Here is a 17,130-nt window from a genome sequence, read left to right on the forward strand (position 1 = left end):
GCTCAGTTAAAGATTATCAGAAGTTATCAGAGCTTTGTTCACATTTTTACAGCAAGTTGTCATGGCTTTCCCAGTTCACATTAGCATCTTCACAAATATGTTTGTTACTTGTTTTTGGCTTCATTTTCAATTAAGAATGAAGAATTAATACAGACACAATATACTGACAGGAGTTCTAGTTAAAGTTGAAAATTCAAGAGATTGAAGATCCATCCCTTGCTACTGAAGCAGGAGGTCAGCTTTGTACACCCGCGCACTGTAGGAAGAAATAAAGGAATGTAAAGATTACGGTGGCAGTTACCCCTGTGAAAGATAAGTTGACTATTAGACATGTGTGATCACTTTTTCAAGGATTTTGTTCCGACTTTACATTAACAAAGTTGCAGAAGTAAAAGATTGGGGATGCAAAAGAAAACTCGGCAACAGAGGCCGCTAATATTTTTAGCAGGAGTAGCTGTACTATTAAAAACGTACTGTTTCCAGTGAGCTAGCCCATTAATTAAATGTATTTATGTATAATAACATTTTTTTCTTCAAAACATGAGGTCTGTTTCAGAAATTAGGTTAAACTGCAAGCACATATATTGGGAGTCAATTGTTCACTTTCTCAAACAAACAACAGTCATGACTTGGACTTCAACGTTTTAGTTCTGACTCAAACTAAATATCACTGGTTACTTGACTATGCAGTAGCTTTATCCAACTTGCAGTGGTGTTAAGATTCATGAAATCTACACCTGCATCCTGTTTCTTTCATTTGAAAGGCCTGTTAAATTCATATCTGTGTTAGATTTAGTTAATATTCATAATGTTCATTACTCATTCACATGTTTTACAATATGCAAATGTACCATCTCCCCTCTCCACACCAAGAAATGCTGTTTGTGTATTCCCCAAAAAGAGTCCATCATTTACTTCAGCAACTTGTGTGTGCTATGTCTCAAAGGATTTAAATAAAACTTTCATAGCTTTCGTGACTTAAATAAATGAAAATTTCTTGGGGTGGGAATGGAAGGGCTTTAGCCGGCTTTTGTGTAACAGGAAAGCAGACAAATCAATGTTTTTCCTGGAAGGCTTGCAGCCTTCCAAAAAATCAGCACAGGATTTGTGTTTTTAAAGAATGGTGGAGGAGGAAGGATGAAGACTGGAGCCAACAAAACAAAAACCCCTTGGTGGAGAGTTTCAGTGCTGCCTCTGCATTTCAGTCCAGTTGACAGCACTGCAGCTGGAGGACAACAGCTGCTTTTTTAAAAGGTTCAACAGCTGCCTGGGTTGCAAACGGAAAGTCCCAGGTCACATGATGATTTTAATGGCCGAATAAACAAAATCCCTTTAAATTTCAACCCTGAAAATGGTGTGAGAAACTGCCACAAAAAAAAAAAAAAAAAAAAAAGCTGTTAGACAGCATACAGTGTTATTCCACACTCTTTCAACAATGAGCTAAATAAATGGTCCCAAGAGAGCAGAAGAATCGAGGGAGACCATGTTGGTTGATGGTGGAACTAAACAGAAAACTTATGGGAAAGAGTCTGAAGTTCAGGTCCCACAGAGCCAAAAGCTGCAGGAGAGCAGGATCCCACAACATCTCTGCACGTAAGGCAGCCAGAGCTGAGTGTGTGACCTCAGGTCAACATGTTTTTTTTTTCCTTGTCTATTTGTAAAGACAACAAGATGCTGAGGGCTGGGTGCATACCACACATATACAATGGTGCCATTAATTTAACAGCTCCAAATCACTTTATCCAAGGACAATAAATCCCAAACATCAGACAAAGTGTGAGGGAAGGTCACAGCTGGGGGATCAGTGTAGTCCTTCCTTCCTAAGTGCTTTTTAGGATTGTATCACATCAGCATTCACATTAAAGTGATATGGAAAAAAAAAACAACATATAGATTGCCATCGTGCTATCATAAGCATCTTGTTGGCGCCCGGAAGAATGGTTCGTGGCTGTTTGTAGGAACAGGAAATAAGAAACCAGATATACATTTTTGTTTTAATCTCATGTAGTCATCAGGGAGTTTCTGAGAACTTTCTTTCCCTCTCCACTGCTATCTTATGCTGTCTCCCCAACATCGTTCTTTCAATATCACACACACACACACACACACACACACACACACACACACACACACACACACACACACACACACACACACAGATAATGTATTTTGATAACAAATTTAAAAAAATAATAATGTTATGTTTAAATGATGCTAAAGATAAAAGCTGAGTTATGCCAGGCATGCATTTTATCCAAAAATTAAAAATTCAGGGGCATTTCAAAATGCAGCGTTGGGAAGTATTTGATAAGCAGCAGAAAACTTTATACTTACTTGAAACTAAACAAACAAAAAAAAAAATCCACAAAAACAAGGGTCACAACAGAGGCATGAAGGTCCAGCCAGAATTTGCCAATTATTAATTAGCTCCTCCTGTCACATAATGACAAACAACAATGACAATCAGATGCAAATCCAGGATGTGTTGGGGTTTGTTTTTTTGTTTTTTTTTACACAAAATACAAGAAATATTTGCTAAATGTGGATAGTTGTACAATAATGTGTTGTTAAATGGATATTTTCAGTCACAAGTTTAAATCTCAAATGAAATCACCACCTGGAGTGTGAGATGGAAACATTCTGCCAAGGTCTGACCGCACACACATCCGCTGTCTTTAACGTGTTTTGTGTCCATGCTCAGTACTCAGTACTCAGTGAGATGTGAGTAAGATGTGAGTGTGTGAGTAAGAATTGTACAATCAATTTATGATTTTACAATGGCCAGTATTTATTTTTACTCCACTTGAGATTTTCATTTTCCCCATAAATAACCCTCAGTGACTGTTATGTAGCGCTCCAGCGACCCCGTTTGGCCAGAATGAGAATCAAATGACGCTCAAACGCTCCTTCTATGGTACGCTGACATCTGGAGAAACGGCTTGACGAAACAAGGTCACGGACGCCGTCGTGGTTGCGCTTTTTCTTTGACGGTCAACTCTCCCGAAAAAAGTCAGGAAAGTCGCCCTCGCCCTGTGACAGAGACCTACAAACATTTGACCAAATTCAATGTACACTTGTCTTAAAGATCCCCCATTAGTTTTTAATCTTATGACTGAATAGTGCCATCCAGTGGTGAGCCCTAGGTATTTCAGCCGTCCCGTTATCACTATCACACACGGCTGTCAATGGCATGGCACTACATTTCGACGCTTTTCGTCAGGGGCTCGAGAGCAAATTGTAAAAATGTCATCAATGTCTCCTCGCAAGACTATGATTTTAAACCTATTCATTTCACTCAGTTGTATACAATAAGTAAAACTATTTTAGGTAAAATGTAAAACATTAAATTCAAATAGAGAGAGACCGTTTCTACATGGATTGTTTAGAGTGACGTACAGTCCGTGGAGAAGGTGTTTCATCCATTGGAATCGTGCATACATGTATTATAACAGAATATGATTAAACACAAGCAGAAATCGCACAAATAAACAGCAGAGGGCAGCAATGCGTGTTGGAAGCGTCTAGTCTGTTGAAACTAAAAAAAAAGAAGAAGAAGACGTAGCGTCCGCCGATTGCGTCACAACCGGTGTTAGGCCTTTTCCGCGGTCAGTCTTAACATTTTCTACTATACGTAGCATCACTGCGAGCTGCTTGAACGCGTCGCGAAGACGGGTTAATAGTCCTGGAAACTGTTTTTACCAATACATTTAGTCATAGCCTTCGTGTCCAGGAACTTTGAAGGAAGTTTGTATGCGAGAGTTGGTTTCCGAAGGAAGTTAGTTGGAAGTTTTTTTGTTTGCTTTTTTCTCCCCATAAATTATTGCTTGTGAAGGTAACGAAATGTCAGGTGAGTAAAGAAAATCATTGTTTATCTCTTGTCAGATCAATGAAATGATGTCAGCCATTGATGCACTTATTTGCGAAATTTTCATCACCTCGGGTTGTATACTGCGGCCAAGCCAATTGACAGTTTGAAAAAAAGCGGTCGAGCCAGCAGGCACTCGCTTTTTGCTTGCTCCGTGTACACCAGGTATTACGGTAGTCATTGTACTCAATGGGGAAACGAGATCGAATCGCTTTTCATTGTACTTGGTTTCGGATGAACATTATTGGAGAATTCCTAATTGTCACGCCATCATTCCACTTCAGGGCGCTAGGGAACCACCCCAGGAACACCCTCACTGAATTTCAGGAAATTCTGATGGAGCGTTTCAGAATAAAGCTCATCCAAAAATGTGCATTTTTTTTTTTTAATGTTTATTATTCTTGATTTCAGATGTAAATATTTGGAGAATTCCTAATTGTCACTCCAGTATTCCACTTCAGGGTGCTCGTGCACCAAAATTGTGAAATTCGGTGAGGGTGTTCCTGGGGTCCCAGGAACACCCTCACCGAATTTCAAAAAGCACCCTGAAGTGGAATACTGGAGTGACAATTAGGAATTCTTCAAATATTTACATCTGAAATCAAGAATAATAAACATAAAAAGTGTACATTTTTGGATGAGCTTTATTTTGAAATACTACATCAGAAATTTGTGAAATTCAGTGAGGGTGTTCCTGGCGTGGTGCACGAGCACCCTGAAGTGGAATACTGGCGCGACAATTAGGAATTCTCCAATAATATTAATCTGAAACCAAGTACAGAGAAAAGCGATTCGATCTCGTTTCCCCATTGAGTACAATGACTACCGTAATACCTGGTGTCCACGGAGCAAGCAAAAAGCGAGTGCCTGCTGGCTCGACCGCTTTTTTCGAACTTTCGGTTGGCTTGACCGCAGTGGCGGACTGGGGGAGAGGGCAAAATCGAAAGTGGAAAGCAGACGCTGCATCAATACTGTTTTATTTCATTATATATTTTTTAATCACTCCACAGAAGAGAGGATTGGAGAGGCCGCGATTCAAAAGTAAGTTTGCTTCTTTCTGTGCATGGGTAACGCACCCTGTAATGGGGCAACGTGCCATCGTCTTGGTGCCATTCATTGAAATCTTTAATGAAGACGGATAACATTTTATTTAAAAAAAAAAAAAAAAAAAAAAATCCCTCCATGCACTCATCGCTAACTCGCTTTGGTAAACCAAACGTGGTCACCTGTTGCCCCATTTAGTGTAAGTTTCTCTTTCGCCCCCTTTACTGGAAATCACACCCTTTTTACTAGGCGCAGTAACAGATGACTCATATGTGGAAGGCACTAATAAAAAACAAAAAACAAAAATACCTTTCTGTGCAAGTAATAATTAACAGCAATGGGAGTGTCGACCTGTCAGATGTCACCATAACCGTAAACAGACTGAATGTAGCTCTATCTTTAAGCAATTTAGTTTCCGTCTCCTGCAGAATAGTTCCGTCCTGTTGTTTGCACAGGAAGTTAACCAGTGAGTCAGTGAGTGGCATGGAAACTCGACCGACGGTTTCGCTTTAGTGTGTAGCTGTAAGCGAGTCAGCTGCACGTCACTTGTTTTCCTTTATTTCACGCAAAGCAGTGTAGATGGTTTTCATGGCGTGTCATCAAAACAGGTTTCGACTGCAGTAACCACTCAGGCTGAGAAAAACATCTGGAATACTTTCGACTACCAAAATCAATCACAAATTAGGGAGAGGAGTGCAAAAAAAAACTGCATTCAGAATGGAGACGTTTGTCTGGCACAGAATCCGTGATTTTATTGACACAAATATGACCGTCAACAAGTTCAACATCACTGAATAAGTGATTGTATGTCAGTGGGGATGTTCCCTTTACTTCATCACATTAAAAAAAAAAAAAAAAAACACTTACTGATGCTTTTCCGTCCATTTTTAACTCTTTGTCAAGCCCTCGATAAGCTTCGGCTGCTTGATAACGAATAATTACAATCAGGTGTGTTAGACAGCAGACCTCCAGAAGCAGAATTGGCGACCACTGAGTTAGAGCATCGCTCACATTGGCCCTGTTCCGCAGCGTCATACAGGGGGAGCTGCAGGACGCCGCCCCCGCAGAGGTCCTTCCCCTCACCCCGCTGGGTGTGATGACGGAGCAGGACCGCAAGACGGCGACCCAGCTGGGCAATATGATCCGCATCGTTGGCGACGGGGTCAAAGGCCACAAGGAGTTCCAAGAGTGAGTCTGCCGGTGGCTCCGGGGCCCACGGTGCAGATGCTTGACCTCTGACTTCCCCCCCCACTCTGTTTCCTCTGTTAACAGCGCAATAGACGCCGTGTCTCGGTGTGGCGGCTCCAGGTGGGAAAGTTTCAAGGCGGTGGCGGAGAAGGTTTTCCAGCAGGGCATCACCTGGGAGAGGATCGCTGTGCTCTTCTACGTGGCGGGCAGGCTGGCGGTCAGGGTAGGTCCTGAACTGGTGCCGCCAGAAATGTTGAAACGATGCTGAATGCAACGTCTGAAGACTGCCGTGTGTTTTGTTTGCGCCTCAGATGGTGGAGTTGAGTCTCCCTCAGTTTGTGAAGGACATCCTGAGGTGGACCGTGGACTTCTTCCGTACAAATCTCCTCAGCTGGATCCGCGAACACGGCGGATGGGTACGTTGGACCTTCCATCCTTTCCTCTGCAACCTGTCTGGTCAGGGTGGACAGCAGTGGAGCAGACTCACCATGAATACCAATGAATACCATTTTCAGTTATCAGCAACTGTGTTTTTACAATTTTTCACTTTTGTTTTGTTGCTCTTTGTTATAAAATCAGTAACTCTGCTTCAGGAAGAGAAGCAGGCATGGAGCGTGACTGTTGTGGGCAGGTGTGTCGTCCTGAATGAGCACTCATGGGCGCCTTTGTGCAATCGTGGACGTTAAAGTCCCACTGATGCTCCCATGCCAAATGATGTGAAAGCGCCCAGCAGGCAGAGAGTCAATGGGTACTATTTTTAATGTCTGGTGTGACTCGGCCGGGGGTGAAACCCAACCTCCTGGTCTCAGGGCGTACACTCTACCAGTAGCACACTGACAAGTCTTTCTACTATAAAAATATACTGAAATATCTGAATTTGTTTTGAAAAAAAAAAAAAAAAAAAAAAGAAAGAAAGGAGGAGGTGAATTTAACAATTAGTTCACATCCTAGTGAATCCGTCTGCATTAATCAGAAACCATGAAGTTCATAAAACTACGACTGAGCGTCACACGCTAGGTGGCGCTCACCTCGACTGGACGCCGCAGGGTTTGAAACATCTCGGAGGCGATTGGATTTCCCCTTTTTGAAATGAGAACACTCCTCCCGCAGATCAACAGTTTCTCGGAGTTGGCCATGGCCTCCGTGAACGGCGCGTCCTCCATGACCTCCAGGAGCTACGGCTTTATCCTCATCTTCGTCATGGGCATGGCTTTGGGCAGCTTCATCACCTTGAGGGCGACCAGAAGACTTTGAGGCCAAGCACGCCAGACTTGAGTCGCACGTGTTCATAAGTGAACGCGTGTGTTTTTACCAAATGATGAACAACATCAGGTACTGTTTGGCTGTGAACTGTTTACCAGAGGGTTTGATTTGATTGGATTATTCTATCATATGGTGTTTCTTTGTCATCAAATGGCCAAGCGTCCAGGTGCCAACGCAGCCCGGGTATTCACTCTACACAGTCTTTGTTTTTTGTAACCCTCTTTAACTTTTCATTTGCAGATATAATCAAGATGTGCTGTATCACGTTTAGCAGTTAAAAGACCCAAACAGAAATGTAATACTGGTCTTATGTAGTCTTGTTTTTTTTTTTGTTTTTTTTTACTTTCCTGTCTTTGTCCATTTAAGTTTTATTTTGGCCTAAATCTAAATGTTATTGAGAGTCAATCTGACCTTCGTGCTGCAGTGTGTCAGAAGGGCCTCATTGAGCGCTACAAGCAGTGCTCTGGTTGTATTTGGCTCAGACCAGCAGCGGCCCTCTGCTGATGTTGGTAAATGTATCTAATATTTAGCTTGTAACCCAACAACAACAAAAAACTGTCTTAGAGAATAAATGGAACCTTGCAATATGCAGGCCTGCAATCAAAGCCAAATGACATGACTGAAAGAGGCGTGCTGATGGAAAGTTGCGACACCGACACAATGCATCATCAAATTACAACTAACTCAAAATTCAGGTGAAAAAACTGTCCTAATAAATAAAAATTGCCTTATGTCGCAGATATTTTTGCACCAGCACATAAAACCTCAGGAAACTTAATTGTTTTTTTGTTTTGTTTTTGCAATGTGGGTTTTGTTGATTTAAAATGTTTATTGAAATTTCTTTATTTAAAAAAAATAATAATAATAACTTTATGGCTTTCAACGCTTGTCTTCTTAGATTTTTTTTTCTTAATAGACACAATCAGCCAGGCACAGCTATTGGAACAGCTATAGCAGCTATAGCAATAAGCATTAATCGATTCTTGTTTCTTAACTAACAAAAAATGGTAGTTTTGTTTTTCTACTTTTTTTCTACTAAAAAAAAAAGAAATATGTCACAGCTGTCATTTTTTACATGTTCTTATATCTTTGGAGGGAGATCCTCGTATGAGCTACACCCATTCTGGGACCTTGCATTTTATTTTTTAGGACACCTTTTTTTTTATTATAACATTTTACTTAAGGCCTTTTTGGGAACCAGTGCCTTATACCTACTTACATATAGCAATGTGGCAATGGGTGTTACCAGTTTCATACTCTTCATCTTGTTAACGGTGAAAAAACAACAACGGACTTGCAATAAATCCAGAATCGAACCTGTCTACCTTGATGGAATGAATGGATTCATGAATACCTTTTGTTGTGACTTTGCATGTATACTGTGGATGAAAGAAAAATAAAACATGAAAGCTGTAAAGCTGCCGTAACTGCCTTATTTCCTGAATTTTGAAACTTGAAACTTTTTCCAAAAACAGAAGGGAGTCTGTGGTCTTCACAAGACCTTACGATTGCCCGAGAACTGACATCAATCAATTTGTATTCACAAGTTATCTACACATATCTCTGCTTAAAAATCTTGACTTTTATAATATTCATTTATTTATTTTGGCCTCATCTGCTAATTTTAAGGGGAAATTATTTGGTTCTGGTCAAGAGTAATGTTATAACACAAAGTCAGTGCAACACGAGTCAACCTCCTTGGAGTTTGACTCCAAGAAACTTTTGAGTCTTCTCCACCTTTTTGTCCTGGTTGCTGGAACATGGGGCATGACATTCGGAACAACCTGTCAATTCTATGATTGCATTTTCTTGTATTATTCTTCCATGATAGTACGATGCACTATAAGTACAGGAAGTGAACTAATGTTTCAGTAACTGCTGTGAAAAGGAGGAGGGGTGTGAGCGAAACAGCTCTGCTTGGCTGCTTTATGAACATGTAAATTGTGAAATTGTATGTGTTGCATTTTCAAAATGAACCAACAAGATGAAGTCATTTTCTAATGCGTGATAATTAGGGTCATAATTAAAGAATTGAAAAATATTTTCATACATTATCAACAATTAGATTTAGGCCATGGTTAAGCTGATGGACATAAAGGTGTACAAGTATTATTTTTAATTATCTAAGAAAGGAATTAATTTCCTGTTCATTGTGAAGGCGGCCTCGCCGTGCTGTAAAGAAAACCAAGGTTTCAGTCTGCTCACAAAAAGGCGACAATACTCTGAGAGGGAAGAACTGGGTTTCATATGTGCAAACATTCAAAGCTGAGGTCGCGACCCCGGCGTGGTCAGGACGCATGAGGGCCGTCCTCAACAGTTTTACGAGGAGGACAAGACGCGGAGGACGTAGGGGAACACCTTGCGGCCCGCCAGGAAGGTGAGGCCGATGCCGACGGCGGTGTACAGCGCCGTCTTGATCACCAGCTTATTGTCGATAATGAAGCAGTGCAGGTAGAACCTGCAAAAGCCGTCCTGCGAGACAAGCGAGAGGGAGAGAGAGGGCATAGGCGTTATTTAGCGAAAGAGAAGAAAGAAGAACGTTTCTCAAAAGTTTTAATTTGTAGTTTTTTTCACCCGCTAAACTTATTTCCCTCTTTCACTCGTCATTCTTAATCCAAGAGTAGAGGCAAAATGTAAAACGTGGACGCGGGTCGACATTGATATTTATTGAAAAAAATGTTCCTCCAGATATAACAGTGGAGCTTTTTATATGGACCCAAATGAGTTTTGCTTCAACAGGAATATGGAACAAGCAACTCTTGATACTATGCAATAACTTTATATCACACAAAAGTGCAAAATCAAATTTCAAAGTAAAAAAAAAAAAATCATCAAAATAAGTAAAATAGAAATTAAAATCTTATGGGTCTTTTTATTGTTTGCAGCGTTCTGATTTAAAATTCAACAGGCTAATAACACATTTAAAAATAAATTTGTAGTATTAGCGGCTGTGTAATACCAGCGGTCCAGCTCGAGGAGTGACTTTCTATTTGTGCCTCGACGGCAAAGGTTGACCAGCAGGCCACAATTTGACACCCATGTCTTCAGAACGATGTCTTAGGCTGAAAAGTGTCATTTTATAATATTGATGGTTGGTGGCGTTTCAATGTAAAAAAGTTGCTGGGGCTTAAAAAAGGTTTTTACCCACAAAATAGAACCGGAGTCCTATTCCATTATTCCTAGCTGCGGTATTCAGGCGACCGGGCCTGCTTTGAAGACTAATTTTTTTAACGTAAACTCTTGGGACCCCTACTAACTCTACGGTTCCGAGAGCAACCACTGCAGTCAGGCCAACCGACAGACGGGCTTGCAAATAATTTCGTTGTTTTCAAGTTCGGTGGGCTGGATTGAAAAACTTTAATGGATCGCATATGGCCCCCGGGCCGCAGTTTGCCCGTGTCTGACACTCACCCATCCATCCTGCTTCAGCAGCCAGTCCCTCTGCTCGTCCGCCAGGAAGTCAGCGATGGCCTCCGCCAGCCTGCGGTTGTCGTGCGACTGCTCCTCCTCTGCCTCCTCCTCCCGCCGATCCTGGTGGCTCCGCTGCGCTCTCAGTTGTTTGGCCAGCACCTCGGCAAAGACAAAGATGGTGATCACATCGTCCCAGGTGAGGCTCCTGCCCCTTGGAATCTCGGTCATCACCGTCCTGAGGATGAGTATATAGTCCAGCTCGGGCTGCCCGGGTGGCCTCACCGCCTGGGCCATGGCAGAGACGAGAGCCTGGTTCCGCTGCTCAAAGCGCTCGGTCATGTGCCTCATGCCGACCGCCAGGCGGTTGGGGCGCCGAGGGGGCGGCCTTTGGCTGGAGCAGCAGAGGGAGAGGTAGTCCTCCGCGATGGCCACGGTCTCCTGCCACAACCTGTTAGGCATCTTCTGCAGCAGGAGGGAAGGAAGGAAACAAGGCAACATGAACTTAATGAGGGAAAACCTGTTACCTGTCACACCAAAGATCTTCTTTCAAGTCTTGCCATCACAGGCGCCTCTTTCCTCAGGTCAGCATAGTAAAAAGACTAATGTGCCCTTCCTGGTTTTGAGGCTAAATTTTTTGTTTTCATATTTTTTAGACAAGTTAAAACGAGGAGGAACACATGGAACACTACTTGACTTACATTGTGGCACCAGACTGCTGGTGATGCCATGGGAGACGCAAATCTTAGGCCACAAACTGACACTGAACACATCCAATAGTATTTATAAAGTATAATAAACAAAATGGCTGCGAAACCCTTAAGCGCGACACGACTTGACAACATGTGCTTTCGTAGGGAGCCGTTTGTGGAGAGAACAGGCTTACCGTCCCTGGTGGCGATGTCAGACGGAGCTCATTGGGTCGCCCACTCGGTACCAGTCACAGAGGCGAAAGGCACTCCGACCTTACCCAACTGCGACAAAGTCCATTGACAATTTATAGCACAGCTCAGTTAGAATTCTGCTTTAAAGTGTCCTAACGGTCGCCTTTGATCACAACATTCTAAACGGTAGGCCCCCTATAAATCCTTCCAACCCATCCAGATATCCTACCGAGCCTCACTGCGCTTGTGAATATAATTTGGTGGATTCGATCTGTCGCAGTGTATGTACAATACTGTACACTGATGCCATCATTAACCGTTCTCTTTGAAATACTTCTAAAGTTTTTTGCTTCCTGGCTTCCTGAACATGATGAGGAACAAAAAACATCCGTCTCTGATGACACTTGGCAGAGCTCCGTGTCACTGAGCTGAGCTCCGTCTACTCGTGGTGCGTTCAGTCTTCTGTATGCCAGTATGCCCTCCCATTGGCGAGGAATGGGATGGCATCTCTTCTTTTGATTTGACAGCACACCTCATGCCAAAAAAGTCTCAATCTACATTAAAATATATATCTATGTATGTGCTACACACACACACACACATATATAATTACAAGAACTATAAGAATTACACTTCAATTAATTACAAATGCAATGAAGTATATTTTAGATTTATTATGATTTTAAGGAGACTACTGACCTCTCAATGTGAATTTTGATGCATACTTCCTCAGGTTTTGCCTCTTGGATTTGTCATAGTCGCTGGGGTATGACCCTGCAGAGAGAAAAGCATAAACTTCTTTGAACTTCTCTTCCAAATCTACAAAAGACAGTCGTACATCATTTCTAGTCTGGTGCAGTTCACAGTGAGGAACAAGCCAAGTAGGCTACATTGACAAACATTACCCGCATGCTCAGACCATATTTACACCATGTCTCAGCGCTAACTTGAGCATGGAGATGCAGTGGTTTCTTAGAGGTGGATAAATTCGCTCAATTTACTTAGCAAAAGTTATTTGTTCAAGTGACTGAAAGACTGAAAAACAGAAGTTTAGGGGTCCCATACACTGCGTGACAGACGTAATCCGCAAAGGATAAAAATCCGTTTAGACGGCTTTTACAGTTTTTTTCTTCAAAACAAGGCAAGGACAATGAGTTAAGTCGGCCAAAGCCTCAAACAAAAGTTAGAATTCAGCATTAGGTTAAATTAAGATAACGTTAAAAGTATAACGTTAAACTTACCGCTTTTCGCTCAGAATAGCTGTTTAGTAGGACAAGTTTCTGACGAAGCGTGATTTTGCCGATTTGCGCATGCGCAGTCAGGCTCGTTAGGGACTCCCGATGGGTAGCAAACATTTACGGGACACCAGAGGTCGCGAGAGTTTCCCGCCTAAAAAAAATCAAATTTCAGGTGAGTACTGACAAAAATCATTGATCTCTTATCAGATTAATAAAATTATGCTCGTCATTGATTCACTGCTAGCATACTTTTCATAACCTCAGGCTTTATGAACGGGGGAAAATACCACAATTACAACATGTATATATTTATTTCTCCCCCCCCCACAGAAGAGAGTATAGACGAGGCGGTGATCCACTCCTAAATTTGCTTTTCTTTACCTTCCTTTCATGTGTATATGGATCACAAGTGGAGTCTCTTATACTCCAAGGCGGACTGGCACCGGTGGGATAGGGCGGATAGGGCCAGTCCGCCCTATCTCACCAGTGCCAGTCCGCCGGTGGGATTGGGGCATGAGAAAAAACAAAAAGAAAGAGGGGAAGAGATCGATCGCATCGCACCGCGTTCGCATGGAGGGGCTGGGTCGGTTAGCTATGGATGTCATAGTCTATATCACATCCGGAGCTATAGCAGCGGTTCTCAAACTGTGGTACGCGTACCACAAGTGGTACGTGAGCTCTCATTCGTGGTACATGCCTTTCCTCCACGTTCCCCACCCTCAATCGATCAGAAGAGGGGAAAAACTGTTGGAGACACTCTTTAATGTCACCTTCCTTGAACATCTGAATTGCATTAACATCTTCACTTGCTTTTGTTGCCTGATGAGTCCTATTGGTGAAAGTAATTTTGCTGAGTGAGGATTCAACATTTCAACATTAATCGTGCTAAAAATTGTTGAGACACACTCTCATCAACAGGAAATATCTCTTACACATTTGCCACGCGTAGGCCTGTCACGATAACAAATTTTGCTGGACGATAATTGTGCTACAAATTATTGTCGATAAACGATATTATTGATACCATTTTTTTTAAATCATATATAATGATAATATATGACATAATAATGCAAGTACACCATGTCAAAAGCAATAAACTTTCATTTCTCAAGATTAAGAGGTTGCAAATAAGATGAACGAACATAATAAACATAAAAGACCACGAGAACAACTAAAAACAATTAAAAAGGGGGGGGGGGAGAAAGAAGGACTTTTACGCTGTCTGTAAGCATGCACCATTTTTTTTTTTTTTTTTTTTTTTTTAAATATTTGCTTTGCTTACCAAATGCTTCAGTCAGCGTTGCTCCGCGGAACCTCGGGCGGTACTTTTTTTTTTCACAGTTGGGAAAACTGGAGGGGATGATTGTGCTTGAGGTGCGCGTGCATGTTCCTCGTATTCGCCTTCTTCACCACCACTACTTTCGAACAAATGCGACGTATCGGCTCGTCCGTGTTCATGGGCTCACCTCGTTCGTTTCGTTTGAAGCTGAAACGTTCCCATACTGGCACTGTTCATCACTCATAGCGTTTGCTCGCTTTTCCTTCACTTCGCTGGCTAGTTGAAAATGTAGATGCTTACATGGGGGAAACGGCACTACAGTCTCTTTCTCAATTCTCACAAAACTTTATCATAACAGCAGAAGATTTATAAATACACTGCAAAATAACGTATCACTCATTTACGAGGTTTTGTGATATTTTCCATATCAAAACTCACCTGCTCGTCCACCAATGTGTGCTCTTACTTTGCTGTTTGGCTCAGAGTGAGATCACGCTCAGTGGTCGTGACACTGAGCAAAGGCTAATACGCCACCATGTGGTGAGCAAAGGGTATTACTTTCAAATGACATAAATGGGCTTAGTAACCATATGGGTTACAGTAGGCAACTGGGTGGGAAAATTTAAGCAGACCACTTTCAACATTGCTGAAAACGTAAAGACTGAAAGCTTGCTGATTTCATGTTTTTGTTGCTCAACGGGTACATGAAACAAGACGCACGACAGTTCTGCATAGAAGCTGCTCAAAATCCAACAGATGTGAAGGGAATTAGTTGTAGGTTTTTTTGTTGTGTTGTTGTCTCATGTAATGTGCATTTTGTTGTAATGTGTAAATCCTTTCAATAAATGTGAATTTTTAAATTGCACCTGGCAGTTTGTTGTCAAATCCTGCTGTGCCACACACCAGCAGTCTGCATCCCTCACACCAACAGGAAACCGTAGACTGGCCATACTGGCAGTAAAATATTTTTTGATTGGTCTAACACATCCGGGCAGGTCTCCACTTGGCATCCCAGGTATATCAATTTTGTGCTCCAACCAGTAATAACCACAATCAACAATAGGTTTTCAGTCCTTCAGTCCTGACTGCACTTTGACTTGTCATTTTTCACACTCGTCCATAATCAAATCAAACGAGCCTAGTTGAGCCTTCTTTGAGCTAAAATAAACTCGTGCTCCTGCTGCTGCCCGTCTTTCTACATTCCTTGTGCTGAGAATAAGCTCTATCAAGTTCATGTGTGATTTGGCTCAGCATAATTACACCCCTTGCACGGCCACAGTCTCCCTTTATCTCGCCGTCTTCCCACTCCTGCCGGCTCCCCTGTGTCTCCTATGCTCCTATAAACGGGAGACAACTAGCAGAGAAGGATAGTTTTATTAATTAGTCTGCAGCAGGGAAGGAGGAAAGCAGAGGTTGATTGATGAATTGAGGAAGATGAGGCAGAATAGGAGAGCAGGAGAGGAAGAAATGCCTATTTCCATTGTTGTGGTGGGGAAAAAAAACATCACCTTCCTCACGCCTTCACATCATATTTCCCTTTTTTTTTAATATTAACACCCTAAAAATCTCACTCCCCTTTATTTATTCAAATAGCGCATCTCCAAACTTGTCGGAGAGACACCGGGCAATAAAGCTGAGCCAGCATTAGCTTCTGGCACAGTGGCAAATGATGTCATCTGGTGTAAATAAGCAGATACTCCACAATAACATGCCAGGGTCCCAAATCTGTTCTGTGGTGGTAACATCTTTTGGCTATACGATGCTGTTCATGCCACAACGAAATTCTGAATTCTTGTTCCTCCAGTTGTGCCACGTTCCAACCTCAAGCTCTAATTAAAACCATTCCCAGTGGTGAAGAACTGGTAACGGAACAAAAGCAACTGCCACAAGCCAACCTCAAGAAGACCATAGTAGAAGACAGGTTACAGGTTATTACAGGTTATTGCAGGTTAGGTGAATTGCAACATGTTTAAAATGTTAATGTGGCAAGGCACTGACGAGGACCCATGCGGGCTTCAAGCCCCAGAATCCCAGGTTATTGTTATGTGCGCTAACCAGTCGGCCAAAGGGGTGGCCAGCATACATGATCAATTGGAGGCATAGTGACAGGACCCTCAACTGTCACATTTACATTGTAAAGCAGTGGCTTTTATGTCAAGTGATTCAAGAGACCTTTCAGTCTATGCCAGCTCCAAAGGGGGGGTGGAGTGAAAGAGGGCCATCATTTTTCTGTAATCTATAAACATTGTAAAATACACCAGAATGCGGGAAATTGCATCTACATCTTTCACAATTTTCGATGGAGGACCCCCCAGGGACCTCGAACCATTAATTCATATATGCTGCTGACACTCTTCGTCTGCACATTTAAGAAACAAAAAAAAAGATTCTTTAAATTGAAACATGTTCACGTGTGTTATTTTACACAACAAAATGAATATGAACACCGTCTACGGGACTCAAGCGAGCAAGTATTTACCAGGCCACAGGTGCAGAACCATCGAGTTCAGGAGGGCTCGGCTGGGCAAAAAGCCTGATCCCTGCAGCCATAGCCGCCCTGAACAGCAAGCCCCGTTGATCAGTCCACCTAATCCCACTATTGCGCTGTCTTAAAAGTGCCATTGTTGTTATTGTTTGTAATGTACGTCATTTTGTCAGTGTGTGTGTACTGTAGTGTTTGTGTGTCGTCTGACATATGCTATGTACTGTCAGTGAAGACAAATTTCCCTACGGGCCCAATAAATCAAATCAAATCAAAATCAAATGCTTGCAAGATTTCCATGATGTTCAGACTGACTAAATTTGCTCGCCAAAATCACTCATGATGCAGACATCTTATCAGAAGTAGGTTCCTTGTAACAGAGGAAACATGCATATTCAAGAAAAACATTATTTGCAATCGCTTTACGTCAGCTGAAGGGAGAAATTGGGAGTAACGAAGCGGGACACGATGTTACGGCC

At 42.2% G+C, this 17,130-nt stretch overlaps 2 protein-coding genes across 3 annotated transcripts; one reads left to right on the top strand and one right to left on the bottom strand.

The window, feature by feature from the left end:
- The first annotated feature begins 3,602 nt into the window (after window positions 1-3,602).
- On the top strand, window positions 3,603-8,782 carry LOC142892213 (apoptosis regulator BAX-like). 2 transcript variants are annotated; one of them, XM_076032203.1, is made up of 6 exons: window positions 3,617-3,847; window positions 4,876-4,906; window positions 5,939-6,097; window positions 6,182-6,320; window positions 6,409-6,513; window positions 7,208-8,782. In XM_076032203.1, exons 1-6 carry the CDS (start codon window positions 3,841-3,843, stop codon window positions 7,349-7,351), a joined length of 585 nt encoding a protein of 194 aa, XP_075888318.1. In that variant the 5' UTR covers window positions 3,617-3,840; the 3' UTR covers window positions 7,352-8,782. The 2 variants fall into 2 exon arrangements, with proteins under 2 accessions (XP_075888317.1, XP_075888318.1); XM_076032202.1 differs by lacking the exon at window positions 7,208-8,782 and having other exon boundaries at window positions 3,603-3,847; window positions 6,409-6,959.
- An 860-nt stretch (window positions 8,783-9,642) lies between these two features.
- On the bottom strand, window positions 9,643-11,230 carry LOC142892525 (anti-apoptotic protein NR13-like). Its single transcript, XM_076032738.1, has 2 exons — window positions 10,772-11,230; window positions 9,643-9,832 (listed from the first exon to the last, which is right to left on the bottom strand). Exons 1-2 carry the CDS (start codon window positions 11,228-11,230, stop codon window positions 9,680-9,682), a joined length of 612 nt encoding a protein of 203 aa, XP_075888853.1. The 3' UTR covers window positions 9,643-9,679.
- Between the last annotated feature and the right edge of the window lie 5,900 nt (window positions 11,231-17,130).

Source organism: Nelusetta ayraudi, unplaced genomic scaffold, assembly GCF_046127955.1.
Source record: "Nelusetta ayraudi isolate G7.1 ecotype Tasmania unplaced genomic scaffold, CSIRO-AGI_Nayr_v1 ptg000034l, whole genome shotgun sequence".
In the NCBI taxonomy this organism is placed as follows: Eukaryota; Metazoa; Chordata; class Actinopteri; order Tetraodontiformes; family Monacanthidae; genus Nelusetta; species Nelusetta ayraudi.

Excerpts from the sequence above, each read along its gene's own strand:
- LOC142892213 (XM_076032202.1), top strand. Across the intron at positions 4,907-5,938 it reads GGAGAGGCCGCGATTCAAAA|CGTCATACAGGGGGAGCTGC; the intron begins GTAAGTTTGCTT and ends CCTGTTCCGCAG. Across the intron at positions 6,321-6,408 it reads CGGGCAGGCTGGCGGTCAGG|ATGGTGGAGTTGAGTCTCCC; the intron begins GTAGGTCCTGAA and ends TTTGCGCCTCAG.
- LOC142892525 (XM_076032738.1), bottom strand. The coding sequence starts at position 11,230 with ATGCCTAACAGGTTGTGGCAGGAGACCGTGGCCATCGCGGAGGACTAC. Across the intron at positions 9,833-10,771 it reads TGCTGAAGCAGGATGGATGG|GACGGCTTTTGCAGGTTCTA; the intron begins GTGAGTGTCAGA and ends CTTGTCTCGCAG.